At 38.7% G+C, this 19,979-nt stretch overlaps 1 protein-coding gene across 9 annotated transcripts in view; it reads left to right on the top strand.

The window, feature by feature from the left end:
• Positions 1-18,663, top strand: part of map7d1a (MAP7 domain containing 1a) — a 67,391-nt gene extending 48,728 nt beyond the window's left edge. For 4 of the 9 annotated variants that reach the window (XM_079836095.1, XM_079836094.1, XM_079836090.1 and 1 more), the window contains 12 exons: positions 688-810; positions 1,019-1,158; positions 1,579-1,700; positions 4,564-4,802; positions 4,968-5,250; positions 8,194-8,374; positions 9,583-9,687; positions 11,196-11,246; positions 11,368-11,428; positions 13,479-13,533; positions 13,675-13,898; positions 16,864-17,412. In XM_079836095.1, coding sequence (XP_079692221.1) covers positions 688-810; positions 1,019-1,158; positions 1,579-1,700; positions 4,564-4,802; positions 4,968-5,250; positions 8,194-8,374; positions 9,583-9,687; positions 11,196-11,246; positions 11,368-11,428; positions 13,479-13,533; positions 13,675-13,898; positions 16,864-16,874 — 1,595 coding nt within the window. In that variant the 3' untranslated portion in view covers positions 16,875-17,412. Of the gene's footprint in view, positions 1-687; positions 811-1,018; positions 1,159-1,578; positions 1,701-4,563; positions 4,803-4,925; positions 5,251-8,193; positions 8,375-9,582; positions 9,688-11,195; positions 11,247-11,367; positions 11,429-13,478; positions 13,534-13,674; positions 13,899-16,863 lie in introns of all 9 variants that reach the window. The other 5 variants (XM_079836092.1, XM_079836088.1, XM_079836091.1 and 2 more) reach the window with 3 other exon arrangements.
• The last annotated feature ends 1,316 nt before the right edge of the window (positions 18,664-19,979 follow it).

Raw genomic sequence — 19,979 nt, 5'->3', positions numbered from 1 at the left:
AGTACAATGTAAAAACGTGTGTACACAATAAGTGCATTGTATCAAATGATTAATTTAAATGTTAGTACATAGTAGTTAAGGACACCTAATATAAAGTGGGTACATGAATGTTTTTTTTGTTTTTTTTTCATTGTTATTTTCCTTTATATTCCTTTGTTTGTCCTTTTGTGTTAATAGTTCAGCAAAAAAATCTGTCATCATTTACTTGTAGCAAACCTTTTGGCTTTCTTTTTTCTGTGAAAGGCACAATTAGATACGTTGATGAATATTCTTCACACAGTTTATAGTGACCACTGCAAAAAATAGGGGGAAAAGCAACAAATGTAGTCCATGTGTCTCAGATTTGGAGGGTGAACAAATAATAGCAGTTTAATTAATCATTGATGAATTATTCTTAAAATGTGTTGCAAACTTGTTTATTCTCACAAAAATTATTTTTAGACATGTTTAATGGTTACATTTACTGACGTTTCTAGCATGTAGCAGTGTTGTGAAATCCATCATCCATGTTGACAGCAAGGGAAACCGTTGTTTGTCACTGCTGTGATTTTATATAACAACAAATATCACAACTATTGAAAACTAGCAAACATAATTTCAACAATCAAGTGAAGTTCAGAATGTGAGAAGGTAAGTGATTGTTGCTTATGTATTATGAGGAAACTAATTGTAATTCTTTTCTTGCAGCTCGTAGCATGCAGCTGAGTCCATGGGAGAGCAGCATCGTGGACAGGCTGATGACGCCCACTCTCTCCTTCCTGGCTCGCAGTCGCAGTGCTGCCAGTGTGCTAAACAACACCAGAGATGGCCGTGAGTGACCGAATACCATCATAGTATCTTTTATCTCTGTGTTTAGCATCAGATAAAATAGCTTAGGAAGGAGTCTAACATTTTTACAAAGTATTTTTAAATGCTACTTTGCCGTATTCTCAGTTTTTAGGGCCTTTGTAGGTTAGAAATAACAACAGGACCTTTTTTTGCTATATGTTGCAAAATGAAATGTCTTTTGTTCATGCAGAGTCTCCGTTGTGCCCGCGCTCCGCATCTGCCAGCCCTCTCACAATGTGTTCTAATCGGCCACATCACCGCTGCTCTGAGCGCTGGAGGGTCACCACAAGCACGCCCAATATCGCCCAGCGCAGACGAGACTCCACACCTGTGAGTTATTTAAGGCTCCCTTTCGGTCTCTGTTTTTCTTGCACTCCATCTCTCCCTGCCTGTTATATCATATTTTGCTTTTATATAAGAGGAGGTGAGAAATTCATGCATCACTCCATCCACACTTTCATGAATCCACATGTCTAAGCCTTTCAAGGGTGTTGACGTTTCCTAGATCTAGATTTTAGAAACATGCTAATGGTATCATTAATATTATTCAAGTGGCCATTATTACAGTCATTCACTTTTAATCTACAGAAACAAAATATACTGTGAAATGTCATACATGTGCAAATACACAGACATTAGTGCAAATTGTAATGAGAAATTACAAAATAGAGGTAGAAAAAGACTTAGTCCTGGCTTTGAGGTTCTGTTTTCGAGGATGTGTTTATTTTTTGTTACATCATTTCTCAAAAGATGAGGAAGGATAAGAAGGACAAGGACAGAGAAAATGAAAAGGAGAAGAGTACCATCACCAAAGAGAAGGTGCTGAAGAAGAGACAGTCCATGCCATCAATGAAAACTAGAATAGAGTCCAGGTAAGATTCTAATGATCAAATTGGATTAGTTTTAGGTGAAAAAAACAAAACAAATTTTATATATATATATATATATATATATATATATATATATATATATATATATATATATATATATATATATATATATATATATATATATATATATATATATATATATATATATATATATATATTTACACGTTAAAGATATTTAATGCAGCATACATTTTTTATGGCATCCTTTGGCTAGCGTTACATTATATGATCATGCTTTTATTCATGCAAATGCTTTTAAACCATTCAAGCGTGACAAGAAAAAAGAAAACGCACTGTCTGTGAATGTCCTGTCCATGTGACACACAGAAAGACTTGCACCAGTATCATGCACACAGACAGTGCGCCAGAATCAAGTTCTCTTTAGCTTGAAAGAACAATAACACAATTATGCCAAAATGTCCGTTTCGTTGAGTATCCTCATAAGAAAATCATCTTAAATGAGTTAAATGAAGTCTTAAATGAACGTAAAGAGTTGTGAGAAATGTGACGCGTGTGAGATTCGCGTCATGTGCAGCAGCGGCAGGTTTTAAAGTGACAGTAGCCAAATAAAACATGCTGCTGTGATACTGTTATTACTGTTAATAAAACTTTGATTTATGTAGGCTATAATTCCTACCTGTTAGACAGTTTATGGTAGGGCTGTACGATTAATCGAAAAATAACCGAAACCGACATTCAGAACCTCTAACCGACATATTTTTCCCATGTCGGCTATTTCGGTTTTCACATGACTCTGCCCCGTCAGTCACATCAAGTGCAGTTTGCAGGCACACAGAGAGATGCAGGAGCAGTTATCTGTGTTTATAGATGCCCAGAATTACTATAGTAACTGCATGTTTTACACAGTTTATACAGGTCAGTTAATTGCTGTTCTTATAGCCTATACGCGCTGCCACCGACACACACACACACAGACGGCGCGCGCAAGCCCCGAAGCCGCTTTCACTTTCGTGCTCATAAAGTTTGTCAAGTATGCGTTTAAGGCTTGCCAGTTTCAACATTTAAAGCGATTGTGCACTATTCAAAAACAACAATACGTATCCGTTCAGTGCTCAGCTTCTTTCTGTGACACAGAGAGCCGAGCCGTGTTTCTGACAACACGCGCGCGCGCCCTGAAGGCAGATCTCTATCACCTGCGTCACGTGAAGATCGCGCGCAGAGGAGCAGCAGAAACGCAGTGTAAACGCTGTCCTGTGACTAAAGTAAAGTCACTAAAGTAGCTTAGAAACTCAACCGTTATAGGCATACATTTTAATACCTTTGCAGTAAGTACACACCACAGCTTAATAATGAATAGAGACGGTATGAGTAATTCACACACACACCATCACTCTCTCATTGATGCATTCAGATAAATGTAATGTAGGCCTACAGTGTTAATTTATCTGTATCTGATGTACAACAAACAGAAATCTGCCCTATAGACAATAACTGCTGAAAGTGAACCGTTTCCTTCAAGTGTTTTAAAATCACAAAGAAATGCACTTTTTCATTAGGAAAAAAAAAATCCACCTTTAATAGTAGAAAATATTTACAGTACAAACCTTATCAGGAACTTACTCAAAAACCTTACGAGGGCAAAAAAAAGAGCAAAATAATCGTTCATTAATCGTAATCGAGGTCAGATGTTCAATTAATCGAGGTTTTTATTTTTGGTCAAATCGTTACAGCCCTAGTTTATGGGTTTATGTGAAAATTGTTTTAAGTTCACTTAAATTAAACGTTGTTATATTTTTTTAGAGCCTAATAAATGTTAAAATTGACAATTACTTTGACAAATACATTCAATTACACTGTAATGTTGAATGGCTATAATTAATGTTTAAAAAATCTATTTAATCGAGACATCAGTAGCTGTATTAGTATCAGTGTTTGGCCTTCATTCATAAAAATATTTAAAATATATTGTCTTTGTTGCTCCTGCATTAATTTGAGATTAACTGTGAAAATGTTACATTTACTTTAATGATTAATCAGAAAAAAATGTAATTCTTTTTTTTTTTTTTAAATCAATTGACAGCACAGCAAAAAATAAATAAAAATGTATTCCATTACATTTACATTTAGTCATTTAGCAGACGCTTTTATCCAAAGCGACTTACAAATGAGAGCAATAGAAGCAACTACAACAGTCAGAGGCTACAGTATGCAAGTGCTGTAACAAGTCTCAGTTAATCTAACACAGAACACACAGGAATTTTTTTTTTTTTTTTTTTTTTTTTTTAATAAATTAGACAGACAGAAAAATGAATAGAATGTTAAGTGCTATTCTTGATTGGTCAGGTGCTGCTGGAAGAGATTAAAATGGAAATTCTCATAAATCATAAGTAATCATAAATTCTCAGTCCCTTAGAAACATGTAAACTGTTTAGTTTAAGATTAAGATGCTTATATTCTGGAAGCACTGCCTTGCATGTGCAAGAGGAAAATATAATAGATAAAAGATTTTTAATGGACCTTTTTGCCCTGAGCATCATCTAATTCTGTAAGACCAATGCTGTTATGTAATGCTGTCTCTGACTTAACATTTCTCCTTATGGTTGTAGTCAGAAGTCATAGTTTAGGTTCACGGTACACTAAATGGATAATAAGAAACTGGTGTTTAGTTGTAGTTTTAAAGGTACTTTTATCTGTTGAATTGGTTTAATCATTATTTTGTCTATTTCTAGGACATTATAAAATATCAGGCCACATTTTAGGTCTAGTTCGTGTCCCCTCATGAACATTTGTAGTTTTTGCTCTGTTATTATGAACATGTTGTATTTTAACTTTTTTTTTTTTTTTTAGCTCAGTCATTAAATTAAGATTCTCTTTATGTTTCCAGTCCGAGTCCAGTGTCCAAACTAAGATCTGAATCTCCTGTGACGCCCAAAGGCCGCGCATCCTCCCCCAGCCCTGCAGTATCTCCCAAACCTCCATCAGCACGAGCGAGCCCCAGCACTCCTAAAGCCCGACCCAAGAGGGCCAGGACCCCTGCCCGCATGGAGACCCGCACCGCCTCGCCCGTCGCCATAGAGAGGGTTAGAGAGACCCACAGGCCCGCTACGCCTGAAGAACCAAAGAGTGAGTGTGGTGATGACGAGTGCTGCCATAGAGGCTTCTCTTTCAAAGGAGTTATTCCATAAAAAAACACACAATATGCATCCCAAAGTTTCTGTCATTTTACACTTTTTGTCCTCTCTCCAGTCCTCATTTTTTCCCCGCTCCGTTTCTCTGTGTTTTCTCTAGCCTCGTCTCCCGTCCCCTCCATTTTCGTGTCATCAGTTCCGGACACGCCCCCTGTTGCAAGTTCACCAGTCATGTCGGTTTCTGTACCCTCTGTTCCCGAGGAGTCCCCTCTTGTCCCCGCCCTCCCACAGGTGGCTTCTCCAGCTCCCTCTCCAGGCAAGACCATGGCTGGCACCAATAACCCAGAGGAAGCCACCCGCATTCTTGCTGAGAAAAGACGACAAGCCCGTGAACAGAGAGAGAAGGATGAAGAAGAACGGAGAGAACAGCTTGAGAGAGAAAGGTAACCTATTTTATTGTTGTTTATTTAAAGGATTAGTTCACTTCAAAATGAAAATTTCCTGATATTTTACTCTCCTCCATCTCATCCAAGATGTTCATATCTTTCTTTCTTCACTCGAAAGGAAATTAAGTTTTTTGAGGAAAACATTCTAGGATTTTTCTCCACATCATAGACTTCAATGGAAACCAAAATGTTGAAGGTCCACATCAATGCATTTTTAAAGGGCTTCAAAGGCTCTGCGCGATCCTAGTGCGCCAGTGATTACTTAATCACGTTGGAAAGATCACGCTAGACGTAGGCAGAAGTACCGCCCCGTGTTTACAAAGCGCACATGCAAAGACTAATACAAACGTCCTATGAATTTTATTTATTTATGTTTAAAAAAGTTTGTATGAGGTATATCTTAGCTTAGACTTTTTTTGACTCTTCACTGGCCTTTTTAAGTCGCCATTCCACATCCGTTCTGATATTTTCAAACAAAATTTTAATGCACTGTGAGTTCCTCAAAGCAAACTCTGTAATGGGGAAGCAGTGGCTCAGTGGTTCATGTAGGTTGTCTACAAACCGGAAGGTTGGTGGTTCAATCCCCGGTTCCACCTGACCAAGTGTCGAGGTGTCCATGAGCAAGACACCTAACCCAAGCTGCTCCTGACGAGCTGGATGGCGCCTTGCATGGCTGACACCGCCGTCAGTGTGTGAATGGGTGAATGTGAGGTAATATGTAAAGCGCTTTGGATGGCCATGGGTCTGTTGAAAGCTCTATATAAATGCAGTCCATTTACCATTTAATGCAGCAGTTAGCGCACGTGCTTATGTGGCAGACGTAGGTTTGAGTCCAGTTTGCAACATGCGCTAATTCTATTCCAATTTTGTCTCCCCGATAACTGTCTGTCATTCTCCAATATATCTTTCTAATATAGAGGCAGAATAACTGTTTTATCTCAAAAAAATGTCAGGGATGAAACAGTATGGAAATTTAACATCACGATTATAGTGACCCAAATTATCACGGTTATCAATATTATCACGGTTTTGTTCAAACGAGATGAAAGTATTAAAAAAGAACAGATGCACACACTTAAAACATTTCAGCAAGTTTTATATTTGAAATTCAACAAACAACAAATAACTAAAGCAGCTCTATGCACTTTTTTAAGCTAGATTCTGTGGGATTTCCTTCCTTAATGGCCGTCGTCAACAGCAATGCATAATGCATAAATAATAATAATTTGTCGTAAATATAATCTCTAATATTATCTCTGTAAATATATTCTCAAGCAATATTCGCATCAGTGTTCAGCAATGATGCATTTAAATCTAGCATGTTTTGTGTTAGAGCCCAAACAGTATCCTATTGAAATAATGCATATCCATATTTCCATATGATTTGACAGTTTATTTGATTAAATATCAAAATGTGTGCATCATACCTGACACCTAAATGATCACTTTACAGTCAGTTTTATGACTGTCATTCTCTTCAAATGCTATTGAAGTTTGAAACGTGTGTAACGTTACCAATGTTGTAACTTTAGAGACGGTCCCTAAATTCGCCAGCGTTGTGCCAGTCATATCAGAGACGCTGTGGTTCTGCTGTGTTTTTTAAAACTATTTTCGCTGCTGAAATAGAACAAAAACAGTCAACCACTGTATGATGAGTGAATCTCCTGCATACATTGCACGTTTAAATCTGCTCTGAGTGTAGATCACAGCAAGAGAGAGAGCGGCGCGCGCTCTGAACAAAACTCCGCTAATCTGAACGCCTCTGATTATGAGACATTGCATTCATAAACTCAATAGAAACACGTGTGAGTGGTTATAATGCGCAACGCGATTATAACAGACAGCTTTTGAGAAGACTATAATAAGTTCAACAGCCAGAGTGACTAGTGTGCAGCCGAAATAACGTTACACCCGCAAATGGCGGTTGTTAATGTCAAGCCCTGATTATTATCCCTTAAATGCCACCCTAGTCTTGTCTGAACTTGTTCGTTCGCTTCACGTTATAATTTGCCAGACGTAGTTCTGGTATTGAGGTCAAAGTCCACTTGCCTTGCGTTCGTAGTTTTGAAGTGTTCCCCCTATTACAGCGACTTTCTTCTGGCATGTTCTGCAGACAGGGTGACCATCTTCGATTAAGTTTCCCTCAGGACTTTTGTAAAAGCCAAAATATGACAACGCCTCAGATTTGGTCCTTTTAGAGGCTGAACAATCCCCAGAGTGCTGTCACTGCCTTCTTCCATTTCTTCTCATTCAAAAACAGCGCTGCACGTCAGACTGACGCTGACTGGACAAGATTTACCGCAAGTTTTCACAATCGTGAAAATCACATGCGGTTTTAATGATAATTACATTTTATATGATATTACTAACCGTCACAAAATTTTATCGTGGTTTATCGTGAAACCGGTAATCGTTTCATCCCTAATGTCAACATGTTAAACTTTTCACCCTTTGCATCCCTGCCGTCAAAGCCAAACTCCACCTTAGCTAACACACACTTGGCATGGTTTTAAACATGTCCTGCACCACCAGGCCGTGTGCGGTGTGAGCTCCAGGAATAGCCTCGGTGGTGCGGACCTGTTGACGTCTGGAGTTCTCGGTGACAGTTTATGAGTTTAGCACGTTTATGAGCCAAAAGGGACTTTGGCAACAGCATAATGAGAGTTCCACACTGTTTATGCTCCAGTGCCGCTGGTAACTATGGATGCGGATATTTTGGTCACGACTAAAAAGGTTCGCTTTCCATCCACTTTGCATTTGTCCCTTTATAATGCATGGACCATATCTGCGATGGAAAGTTTCATGTTATGTTACCAGCCGCAGAAAATTTCAATTTTGCAAGAGACATTGAAGTCCACTTGCATTCTCATGTCTTTTTTTTAATAATTCACAAGGTTTAGTGGTTAACTGTACGATGACTGACTATCTTCTATCATGCAGGCTTCAGCGCGAGGAGAGGCTAGCACAGGAGGCAGTGGAGAGCAGGCGTAGGGAGGAGGAGGCACGGCTCATGGCGGAGCAGGAAAGGTTAAGAGAGGAGGCTCAGCGCCTGCAGGAGGAGAAGGAGGCGCAGGAAAGGGCCAAAATCGAACAAGAAGAGAACGAACGGCTTCAGAAACAGGTCAGAAATGCAACTTCATTTCTCAGAATCCTTAGTGACACACTTCACTGTATAAATACATATACTGACAGTGCATTTATAGACTTTCCAGCACTGAATTTTCAGTAATTGCTCAGTTGTGTCAGAGCTGTGGCCTGGAAGTTACCGCACATGCTCCAGATATGTTGAGCCGCCTGGACACATGATTCAAATCTGGCATATGTTGTGTCCTGATTAGTGTGATTTTAGTATTATTTACTAGTGTTTTATTTATCAATATTTTCATTTTTTATATTTTCATTTCACTCAATTTAAGTTTTATTAATGTTATGTGCTTTTGTCATTTGTATTATTTTGTTTGTAATAGTTCTATATAGCATTCATTTACATTTGTTTTAGTCATTTTACTACTTCAACTAATTTTTTTTTCAGTTAGTTGCCAAGGCAACATTTTAGTTTAGTTTAAGTATTTAATGCAATATTTATATTTTATTGCAGCTTTATTTTGATTACCAACAATTTTTTTTTGTCTAACAACCCTGGTCCTTAGGGTCCATCTTCCTTTTTCCAAATTCCAAATTTGTTGTCTCCTTTCTACTTTCATTGTTTTTAACAGAGGCATGCCAAAACAATTCAATCCTTATTATTTGACCCTACATTTTCTATTAAATGCTCTAAAATACGAGCATGCAATAACAGCAATTGAAGAGCTATGATGAGACAAAAAATTATATGCAAGTCAGTCAAGTTCTTACAAAACCGCTCTTTCCTCTTCAGTGAATGACTGGATAGAAAGAGTTCCATTAGGTGCAGTAGCATTTTTGAGGTTTTACCACCACCTGGTGTTCAAAACTGTATTTAAGTAGATATTAAGTAGGTATCAGGATTTCCACAGTCATGAGAAACATAGGCATATAAGGACATTTTAAAATTGTGAATCTAAGGCCGGGAATAGACATCCTAAAAAACAGGACATTTCTGCAGTAATCATCTAGTTATACTTAGTTACTGTTTCATGCTAGAAATTGCCCTTTAATAAGATTATTTTTGGAAAAAATAATTGGAAAAATTATGGAAATTCATTGGATTAAAGTGGGGGAAGTAGATGTTATAAGCACACGGGATGTGATCTGCCCTGTCACTGGAACTGAATGCCCATTAGCTTCAGATGAATGAATTTTATGGCCCTGGATGTTCAATGTCAATCTGGTCATTTGATGTGTCTGTAGAAAGAGGAGGCTGAAGCAAAGGCCCGAGAGGAGGCCGAGAAACAGCGCCTGGAGCGAGAGAAACACTTCCAGAAGGAGGAACAGGAGAGACTGGAGAGAAAGAAGGTAAGAAGGGTTTTCCACCTCACATTTATATTTTTCTTTATAAGGTTGAGTTGAAATCATCCTGCTTCTTTAAAACCCGCAAAGGCAATTGTTTGCATACCTGCATCTACGCAAACTCTAGTTGAAGTCTAATAAAATCCTTTCATTTCCTCTCCTAACTAATCACACATGCCCACAATAGCTTTCAGGCACAGAATATGGTAGTAGAGCAAAATAAAATAATTTTTCAAGGTCACTATCTAGGATCATAGTGAAAAGGGAGCTCTCAATATTCATGCACATGCCATACAACACCTTGACATTCATCCCCTGATCCCTTTCTGTGAATGTTTCTGTTTAATGGAGGATGGCCACTCTGTTCAAGTGGTATTACACCAGCAAGACATTGTACCTCTACAAGTCAGTTTATCAAGGCCGTGTATTAGAGCCTCGACCCAACTGTCCTCAGCTCATGGTGTGGTTTTTGGAAGACACAGTGTCCGTGGAGCTTGACACACTGCAGTGTTTTTTTCCCAAATTCAGAACATAGTGTTAGCCTTTAACACATCACTGTCTTTTAGGGCGTTTTTACACCTATAGATTTTTTGTTTTGTTCTGAAACAGGGACTTAAGTTGTTACAATGTTGCATTTTCTTCTTGGTTCGGTTCGCTTTCACAAGGCAACATTTCAAAGTGTACCAAAATGTGTTTATGTATTTATTGTACATGTGAGTACAACTGTCCTCTTATTGGTCAGAGTTTCCTCTGCGTCATCCATCAAGATGATTGACAAGTTTGCTCCATGAGCTTATCGTGGCTTTATTTTTAACTGTCGAGACGCATGCAAAAACTATATGAATGTAGCTGTCATTCCCACTGTTAAATTTCCTACTACATTTGTATTAATATTGCAGCAGACACACTCAAACACACTCTCTCTGGATCTCCCAGCGCTGTCTAGAGGTTAACTGTTTCAAGACACACAAACACTGTCAAGGCTTCATCGGGACAGCATTCTCACAAAGAGAACCGCAATTACACAACATTTCAAGATGAAGAGGGACTCTTTTGGTTTTCAACTGTGATAACTAATGTGCTCATTCTCAGAATCAGACACTATTGCTATTATAGCACATTTCCCGTTATGAATTATAATACCACTTGATTCGTTGGTCAGTTGGGTCGGATTGCTTTCACACCTCAAGCGAACCGCCCCAGAGTTTGTTTGCAATCAAATTTTAATTAACCCAAGTTTGTGTGAAACCTAATGAGCATGTTCTCCAGTATGATTTGAGAATTATCCAAAAAGCATCTTGTGCTTCATGATTAATGAGATTCATGATCAATCAATGTTTGCTTATTTGATTAGTAACCTAAAAATAGCGCAGAATCTTAAATATTTCTTCATTTATGCCATGTTTCCTTTGTTTTACATTTCAAAGTCCTAAAACTGTTTATTTCCAGGTTTAAACTTGACTTGTGAAACATTTTCCATGTTTTTCCATTTCTCTTCTGTGCATTGTTTTTAGCGTCTGGAGGAGATTATGAAAAGAACACGCAAAACAGATGCAGGAGACAAGGTACAGCGCCATTCTCATTTAAAACGGCCTCACTGTGGCAGTAGCACGGCTCCAATTTCCTCTTGCGGTTCAAGAGCTCAGATCTAATTGTTCCCTTTTCTTCTTTTGTCTTTTCATGCAGAAAGACACCAAATCTCCATCTCAAGTCAATGGAAAAGATTCAGATTCAGAGATGAATAAAGGTATAAAATTATGTTTAAGAATGTTAGTATAAATAACGTTCATATCACTACTTTACTGCAGTACGCATTCAGTACACATTCAGTTCTGTTTGAACCTTTTATGTATATCTGTTTGAAACCGCAACAGCCCATTTATGTCTGTCTTCCACAACATTTCCCTTGGCTCTGTCATTGTACATGTACCTTTTTTTTTCATTGAGTCAATTTTTCCTTATTAAGAAATGCATACATAAAGTTTCCCACATCTCCACCCCCTCCAAACCTCCTTTAAGATTAAGCTTGTATTTGGAATATTTCCTCAAGCCTGGTAGATCGATTTGTTGCTCTATATAGTCAGTTGCAGAGGGAATAGCGTGCAAAACTGTGTACACACTACTGATTGTTACTTACGTCACTGTCGAAGATCTGTTGCTGTTCTAAACCTTTGCCTTTCTGTGATGGAGTATGAAAATTGGCATAGCAGCATGCTGAATCCATCACACCCCATTTACATAGTGCTAGATGCTCAGTAGCTGTTTTTTACAATTAGGTAACTGGATGAAGGCCTTTATCGAGTCTACTTTTATTCAGCAGCCAGTATTGTTCCCTTTAGCCCCTTTAAATGCATTCACTATTGTTCACAATTTAGTTTTTGAAAAAAGTCTCTCCTGCTCACAAAGGCTGCATTTATTTGATTAAAAATACAGTAAAAACAGTAATATTGTGAAATATTATTACAATTTAAAACAGCTGTTTTATATTTTAAAGGGTACCTATTATGCCACATTTTACAAGAGCTGGTTGCTCCCAGCCACTTTTCAAGAAGAGGGCATAGCTTCAAGAGCTCATGCTCTGGCATTCCAGCAACAACAAAACAGGACAATCTCGTCCTGAAAATGTCAGAAACTCTCAGTAGCGGTGTTCAGCCGTACCGGCAACAACAAAACAGGACAATCTCGTCCTGAAAATGTCAGAAACACTCAGTAGCGGTGTTCAGCCGTACCGGCAACAACAAAACAGGACAATCTCACACACTGAAAATGTCAGTAGCGGTGTTCAGTCTAGGGCTGCCACTAACAACTATTTTTATATCGATTAATCTATCGACTAATTTATCACAATAATTTTCAACAATTTTACTTAAAAACATTGAATTTAACTTGGCCTTCAGTAGTGTACTATAAAAAAAGTATAAATTTAAACAAGCCCTTGACAAAATGTAAAACTAAAAGAGTAAAAATGTAAAAAGGTACAAATTTGTAAACCAACATTAAAAAAAGAGAATATCAGCAAATACTTTTTATATAGAATAATGTTGTCACGATACCAAAATTATGACTTCGATAAGATACCAGACTAAAATACCTCAATACCAATCGATACCATGGCAAAAAAACTGTAAAAGTAATTGAATAATATGACAGAATTTACTATTCATTGTTTTATCATTGTTTTAGGGTTAAAAAAACCCCTAAAAACTCACTTGTCTGGCATGTTCCTACCCTGCTTCACACAGAATATGAGGTCAATGCAATTTATTCCTGCGATGACCAAGCTGATTTTTCAGAAGGCATTACTCCTGTCTTCAGTGTCACATGATCATTCAAAAAGGCTGTTTTGGAACATCTCAAGAAACATTTCTTAATATTATCAATTTTGAAAACATTAATATTTTTGTGGATACATTTTTCCAGGATTCTCTCTTGAGAGAAGATATGGAAATCCTTTTTTAACATGATAAATGTCTTTACTGTCACTTTTAGTCAATTTAATGCATCCTTACTGAACAAAAATATAAATTTCTCAAACTTTTGAATGCTAGTGTAAATGCACACAAAAGAACACACATTTTCAGGGCAAACTCCTATTATTAAAATATAACAAATAGCCATTGTAAACATGATGACGCACTGGGAATTCGGGAAACAATTCCAGACAAACTGCTGAAATGTTTATTCTGTCAGTTGTACAACTATTTGGCAAAGGAACATTGATTTGGCAAAGGACCGCTAAAACAAACAAGATTGCCATTTTAAGAAACTATTAGCATGACATTCTGTCTTTCTCCTAGCAGCTGCTGACTACCAGCCAAGCACGGCATTGAAACAAGATGGTGTGAATGAAAGGTAAGTCCTGTGTCCAGGACAACTTCCATTTTTATTTTCAGTCACTTTCCCCAGAAGTGACAGTTTTGTTCTATTGAAAGTGGAATGGAATTGTGTTTTGTAACAGTTTAACACACTTAAACCATCTGTTTCCTATTGCAGTCGGAACGTTCTTGTAGTGAATGGCATTCAGCCTACCAAACACGAGAACGGCCTGTCAGCAAAAGGGGAGGCGTCTCACTTTGAAGAGATCCTTCAGCTGTCCAATCACAACAATGGACGGGAGAAGTCAGAGACTGACAGACCTGACGAGCCAATCATGGCGTTTGAGAGCGATGAATCATTCCTTAAGAAAACAGGCCCCATTAAGCCTCAGCATGTGGCAGGTTAGTGTCTAAAGAATTTCTCAAATTTCAGTGTCAATCTCTTCTCAGAATGCAGTGAGAACGACAATAAATCAGAGCAATGATGACCTTTTCACGGTCCTGCCTTAAAACGCGATGTGACATAAATGATTAACGTTTCTTTTGGTGGGGAAGAGTCATTGTTCTTGTCGTTCTGGCTTTTTTTACGCCTGAAGTGTTAGTGTTGTCTCAGGTGCGGGTGTCATAGTGGCCGTATTTTTCCCTGCGGGTGCGACAGGAAGGGGTAACGGGGTGAAGAGCCTGGCAGCTCTTGGCACAAAGCTAGATTCCTGAAATGGTGTCAGGAAGACCTGATCCGGCCTTGGCTTAGCTCCTCACCCTCCTTTCCCTCGGTTCCCTCGGCGTGGTCAGCATTACTTGGTCCCGCTCCCCTCAGCACGTACCTCCACCTGTCCTCCTGCAGACAGCCCTCCAGCCATAAATCATCTGCAAAGAAAACACTAGGGGGTTCACCTCATGCCGTGCCAGCTCTCGTAAACTGAGATGTGCGTTTTTAATCCAGGATCTTCGCTTTGCCATATCTGGAGCGCTACTCTCATCTCATGTTAAGTATAGAATTATCACTGACGTATCATGTGACTACACAGATAGATTTGTCAATGTTCTCAGAACAGATACACTTGTTTTTTCCAGTTAAAACTGGACATTACCAGCAAACCGAGTTAACTGACTGGTAGTCTAACGCAGTAATTCCGTGAGCAGTGTTACATGAGCAGGTTCCAGAGGTTTGTTTTGCTTGGTTTGTTCCGCATAAGGTTATAGTGGTAATTTCCTGTCTTTTTTTATTTAAATTATTTTTTTGTTTTCCATCAAATGTTGGATTTAAAAATATGTCCAGTCTTTTTTACCCACAACATTGATTCTTCGGTTTAGTGTCGATGAAGGTGCCTTAAAGGGATAGTTCACCCAAAAATTTCAATTTAAATATAACTCCGATTGTATTCGTCTGAAAGACGACAGTCATATACACCTAGGATGGCTTGAGGGCGAGTAAATCATAAGGTAATTAAATTTTTTTGCTGAACTATCCTTTTAAAAAGTTGGGAACGACTGGTCTAACTGATCATTTTAACTAACTTGGACCAGCTATGATGAAATAATGACATATATCAACCAGCTAAAAGTAGGAATGGGCATGAGTTACGGATTATTGATCATGAGAACAATAATTTTAAGACCAAAAAAAATAAATAAAAATTTGACATAATTTTTTATATATATTTATTTGATCAAAAGTGGTGTTATGGTAATAATAGGAACTCGCCGACTTTTTGGGACTTAAGCTTATTCACCGTATCCCCCAGAGTTAGATAAGTCCATACATACCATTCTCATCTCTGTGCATGCCATAAAGGCCAATTTATACTTCTGCGTCGAGTGTACGCCGTAGGCTGTGTGATGCACGCGTACCTGACGTACCCACCCTGACCCGCACCTCTCAAAAAATGTAACAATACGTTAATTCTACGCAAATAATTCTGTAGTGCAGAGATTCTTTATGTTAGTGAATAAATACATAGATCCGCTCTGTATAGTTTATTTATTTTCCTATTAAAACCAAAGATGTTAATCAGTGATTGTATATCAAGAACAGGGACACATCACAATGGGTGCATTTCGTTTTGTGATTTCCACGGAACGAATAAAGTCTCCGCAACAGCAATCGATTGAAGCGCTATTCTGTGCACGAGCTACCGATACTGAAAAACAGCGCTACGAGCACTCTGCATGATTTCAAAAACGCATTCCAGCGCCAGATCGCCTCTTATGTAACTCTACTAATCAACTAGAGATGCTGAATTTGTATTACATACAACAACTCAAGCCGCAAGAAAAGCCGCTATCTGCCACCATCACTGCTGCTGATACTTCGGGTGCGTCTCAGTCAGCTCCCTGGTTCAGTAGTCAGGGCACTGATCAGGGAGTCAGCCCATTGACTTATGTCCTGATCAGTGCCCTGACTACTGAACCAGGGAGCTGATTGAGACGCATGCAATGACAATGTAAACAAGCCGCTGCTTCTTCGGCTTTTGCCGTGATACTGTGGGTTACACCATCAACATTCCCATGGATACTGCCTACTAGTGGTCTGCATGTGTAATTGCACATTGACGTGGACAACAACGCAGAAGTATAAATGAAAACCAACACGTAACTTAAGGCGTAGAGGATACGGCGTAGGTCCGACGCAGAAATCAGCCTTAAAGCTGTCTGACGCACTCACCGCTAGCCTAGCTTAGCACAAAGACTGGAGGTAAACGGCTCAAGCTAGCCTACTGCTCAATAATTGACAAAATAACGGCAACATTTTCCTATTTACATGTTGTGATGTGTATAGTTATATTGTGTACTAAGACCGACGGAAAATGAAAAGTTGTGATTTTATAGACCGATATGACTAGGAACTAAACTCTCATTCTTGCATAATAATCAAGTAACTTTGCTGCCGTCCCATGGGTGCAGCGGTGCAATGATATTACGCAGCGCCTGAAAATAGGCTAACTTCCATCAGCATAACCAACGTGACAACCTGCTTGCACAGAGAGCGTGCTGGGGACTATTTTCAGGTGCTGCGTAATATCATTGCGCTGCTGCACCCATGGGACAGCACAAAGTTCCATGATTATTACGCAGGAATGAGAATACAGTAATGGATTTAAAAATGATTATGATGCTTGATGCTTGAAAAATAGATTGTTCAAAAGAACAGCATTTATTTAAAATTGAAATTTGTAACATTATAAATGTCCTTAATGTAACTTTTGATCAGTTTAACTTGATGCTCATGGCGTATGAGACAGAAGAAAAATAGAGAAAAGATGAGCTGATGATCTAAGCAGTGTGTCGTAATTAATTTAATTGAATTTAATTGTCACGCATTAAACACTTATAGATCTAATCTCCATGTTCTTTCTGTGTCCTCCAGAAGTCCTCTGAGGTCACAAACTGTTGGATGAAGCCTTAAATCTGCGAGTCCCTCAACACCGTCTGCCCGAGGGACCGGTGGAAAGAAGCACAGCATGAAAGAGACCTGTGCCAAACCCAAAAAACTGTCTTCTGTTTAGACTGTACAGAGCAACCCCACCATGAGAGCCTCTCTTATGGTTCATGATGGAAATTACAAGGAAGCTACAAAACAATCAAGCTGAGAATCATCATTCATCAAGAGCCTGACCTCACACACTTTATGGCACACCGATTCATGCCTATTTCTGATCACCACAGGACAAGTTTTGTTTGTTTGTTTGTTTTTTTTAATAAGGCTTGTGACAAACATTATTAATCCTTGTCGTTATGCTGTTATGGGTTGAACGCAGAAGTGCTTTGGGTGTTTTATTTTTTAATGTTTAGTTATTTAACTTGAAGAGAATTGTAACTACTGGGTACAGTTGTTTGTGAATAATGTAAATTGGATCATGGGAGGAGACGATCTGTGAATAAAACAGAATGAAAGGGACTGCCATGCCTGAACTCCACTGTTTCAGAGTTTTTAATGTTAGAGGTGTTTATAATTTTGTCTTATGGTGAAATCATTTAAATGCTAGAGTTGCACCAGATGAGAAATGTGTAATATCCTAAAGATATCAACAGCCAGATTCAGCATGCATGCACATGCAACTGCAATGGCAAAGTTTTTTTTTTGAAATTTTAGTTTGAACTGCAACTTTAAAGATGGCTTGGCTCTCCCATTGTGTCCTCACTAGAGGCTTACCATAATATTTATGGTTTTCTTGTTGATAAAATGTCTGTGTCTAAAGCCTATTTATAAACCAGAACAGATCGCCAATACCCAAAGGCGTCCTTTTTAACTCCAAATTATGTAATTTATAGCCTCTTTGGAACTGTTAGATCGTGAGAGCGCAAACTCTTGGCATAATCATTTTTTTTGCAGTTTCAAGGCCCACTTAAGGAGCTGTATACCGAGTATGCCCTTGTTAATACTTGGTTATTCTGAAGTAATTGCCTGGAAAAAAAAAACATATTTATGCCTTTATTATATGTGCTATAAATATTTGGTTTAGTCTAAAGAGGAAATTTATGTTGTTTAATTTCCCTTTAATTTCATTCAGCATAATTATTCTGATTTCCACTACAAAAATAATTTTCTTAATCAGTATTTTTGCTTTGTTTTCTGGGGTGATAACTGGGGGGAAAAGATTGCTTTTTTTAGTGATATTGTGATGATTTGTGGTATAGAGTTAATGCACATCCTTTTGGAAATGGCTCAGCTGTCCCTACTTGTGCTTTTCCAGAAAGCCATCGAGCGATGAGTTGCATGCCTATACCAGACCCCTGGCCAAGATCACATCCCTGTGACCTTTGTGCACATGCTTGGGCACTCTTGCCATCTGTATAGCATGACATCTAAAACCACCACGATCTCTCTCTCATTTGGTTTCATAGGTTTCTGTAAGCTGAGATACAGACTTCAGTAAACCGTGTAACCCTGATCTTTTGTAGGAGTTTGCCAGAGGTTAAGATTTAGCATTGTCCAATATGAGATATCTGCCGTATTCATACACAGCAGAGGGCAGCAAATCAACACGCATGTATGGACACACCGATCAGGTTTCTCTCACCCGAAGACATTCAGACTGGTTGCCAACATTTACTTTTCTTTGCTGCCTCTGTTTCAAAGAAGAATGTGAAGTATGGGACTGGCTATATTTTCCAGCCCAGCGTTCCCTGTAACTTTAGAAGGAACCATAAATGACGGGTTTGTTTCAACATTGTGTTGTTGCTGTGGCGATTGCTTGCTCCAATTGCGGGTACCGCTTGTGTTGTCCTGCAGGGGAAAATAGGAGTCTATTTTTAGGCCGATGTCAGTTGCTAGTGTGTTCTAGCATAAAGGCAAAGCCAAGGTGATGAATTAATTCACAAAGGATGAGGAACAGTGAATGATACAACTAGCGTGGGTGCAATGGAAATGAGAAGACAGAGGCTCCTTCATAGTAAGGTCAAGTCACTCCTGGAATAGCTTGGGTGTGAGATGAGGAAATACACCATAAAGATTTTGACATGTTGATTTACAGTCTGTTATCTCTTCAGGAGTTCCTCTGATAACATCCAGTGATGAGAAGTCAATCTAACCCATGAGATTTACTTCACAGATGAAAGCTGTTTAAAGCAGGTTATACAGTTAAGCTTTCTCTTTTGTTTTCTTTAAAGGATTAGTTCACTTTAAAAGGAAAATTAGCCCATGATTTACTCACCCTCAATCCATCCTAGGTGTATATGACATTCTTCTTTCTGATGAACAGTCAGAGTTAAATTAAAAAATATCCTGGCTCTTCCAAGCTTTATAATGGCAGTGAACTGGCTCATTTTAAAGCTCAAAAAAGTGCCTCCATCCATTATATACAGTGAGGAAAATAAGTATTTGAACACCCTGCTATTTTGCAAGTTCTCCCACTTAGAAATCATGGAGGGGTCTGAAATTGTCATCGTCGGTACATGTCCACTGTGAGAGACATAATCTAAATAAAAAATCCAGAAATCACAATGTATGATTTTTAAACTATTTATTAGTATGATACAGCTGCAAATAAGTATTTGAACACCTGAGTAAATCAATGTTAATATTTGGTACAGTAGCCTTTGTTTGCAATTACAGAGGTCAAACGTTTCCTGTAGTTTTTCACCAGGTTTGCACACACTGCAGGAGGGATTCTGGCCCACTCCTCTACACAGATCTTCTCTAGATCAGTCAGGTTTCTGGCCTGTCGCTGAGAAACACAGAGTTTGAGCTCCCTCCAAAGATTCTCTATTGGGTTTAGGTCTGGAGACTGGCTAGGCCACGCCAGAACCTTGATATGCTTCTTACAGAGCCACTCCTTGGTTTTCCTGGCTGTGTGCTTCGGGTCATTGTCATGTTGGAAGACCCAGCCTCGACCCATCTTCAATGCTCTAACTGAGGGAAGAAGGTTGTTCCCCAAAATCTCACAATACATGGCCCCGGTCATCCTCTCCTTAATACAGTGCAGTCGCCCTGTCCCATGTGCAGAAAAACACCCCCAAAGCATGATGCTAGCACCCCCATGC

This window comes from Gobio gobio (genome assembly GCF_949357685.1).
Source record: "Gobio gobio genome assembly, chromosome: 15".
NCBI classification, from domain to species: domain Eukaryota; kingdom Metazoa; phylum Chordata; class Actinopteri; order Cypriniformes; family Gobionidae; genus Gobio; species Gobio gobio.
This window is presented reverse-complemented; position numbering and strand designations above follow the sequence as displayed.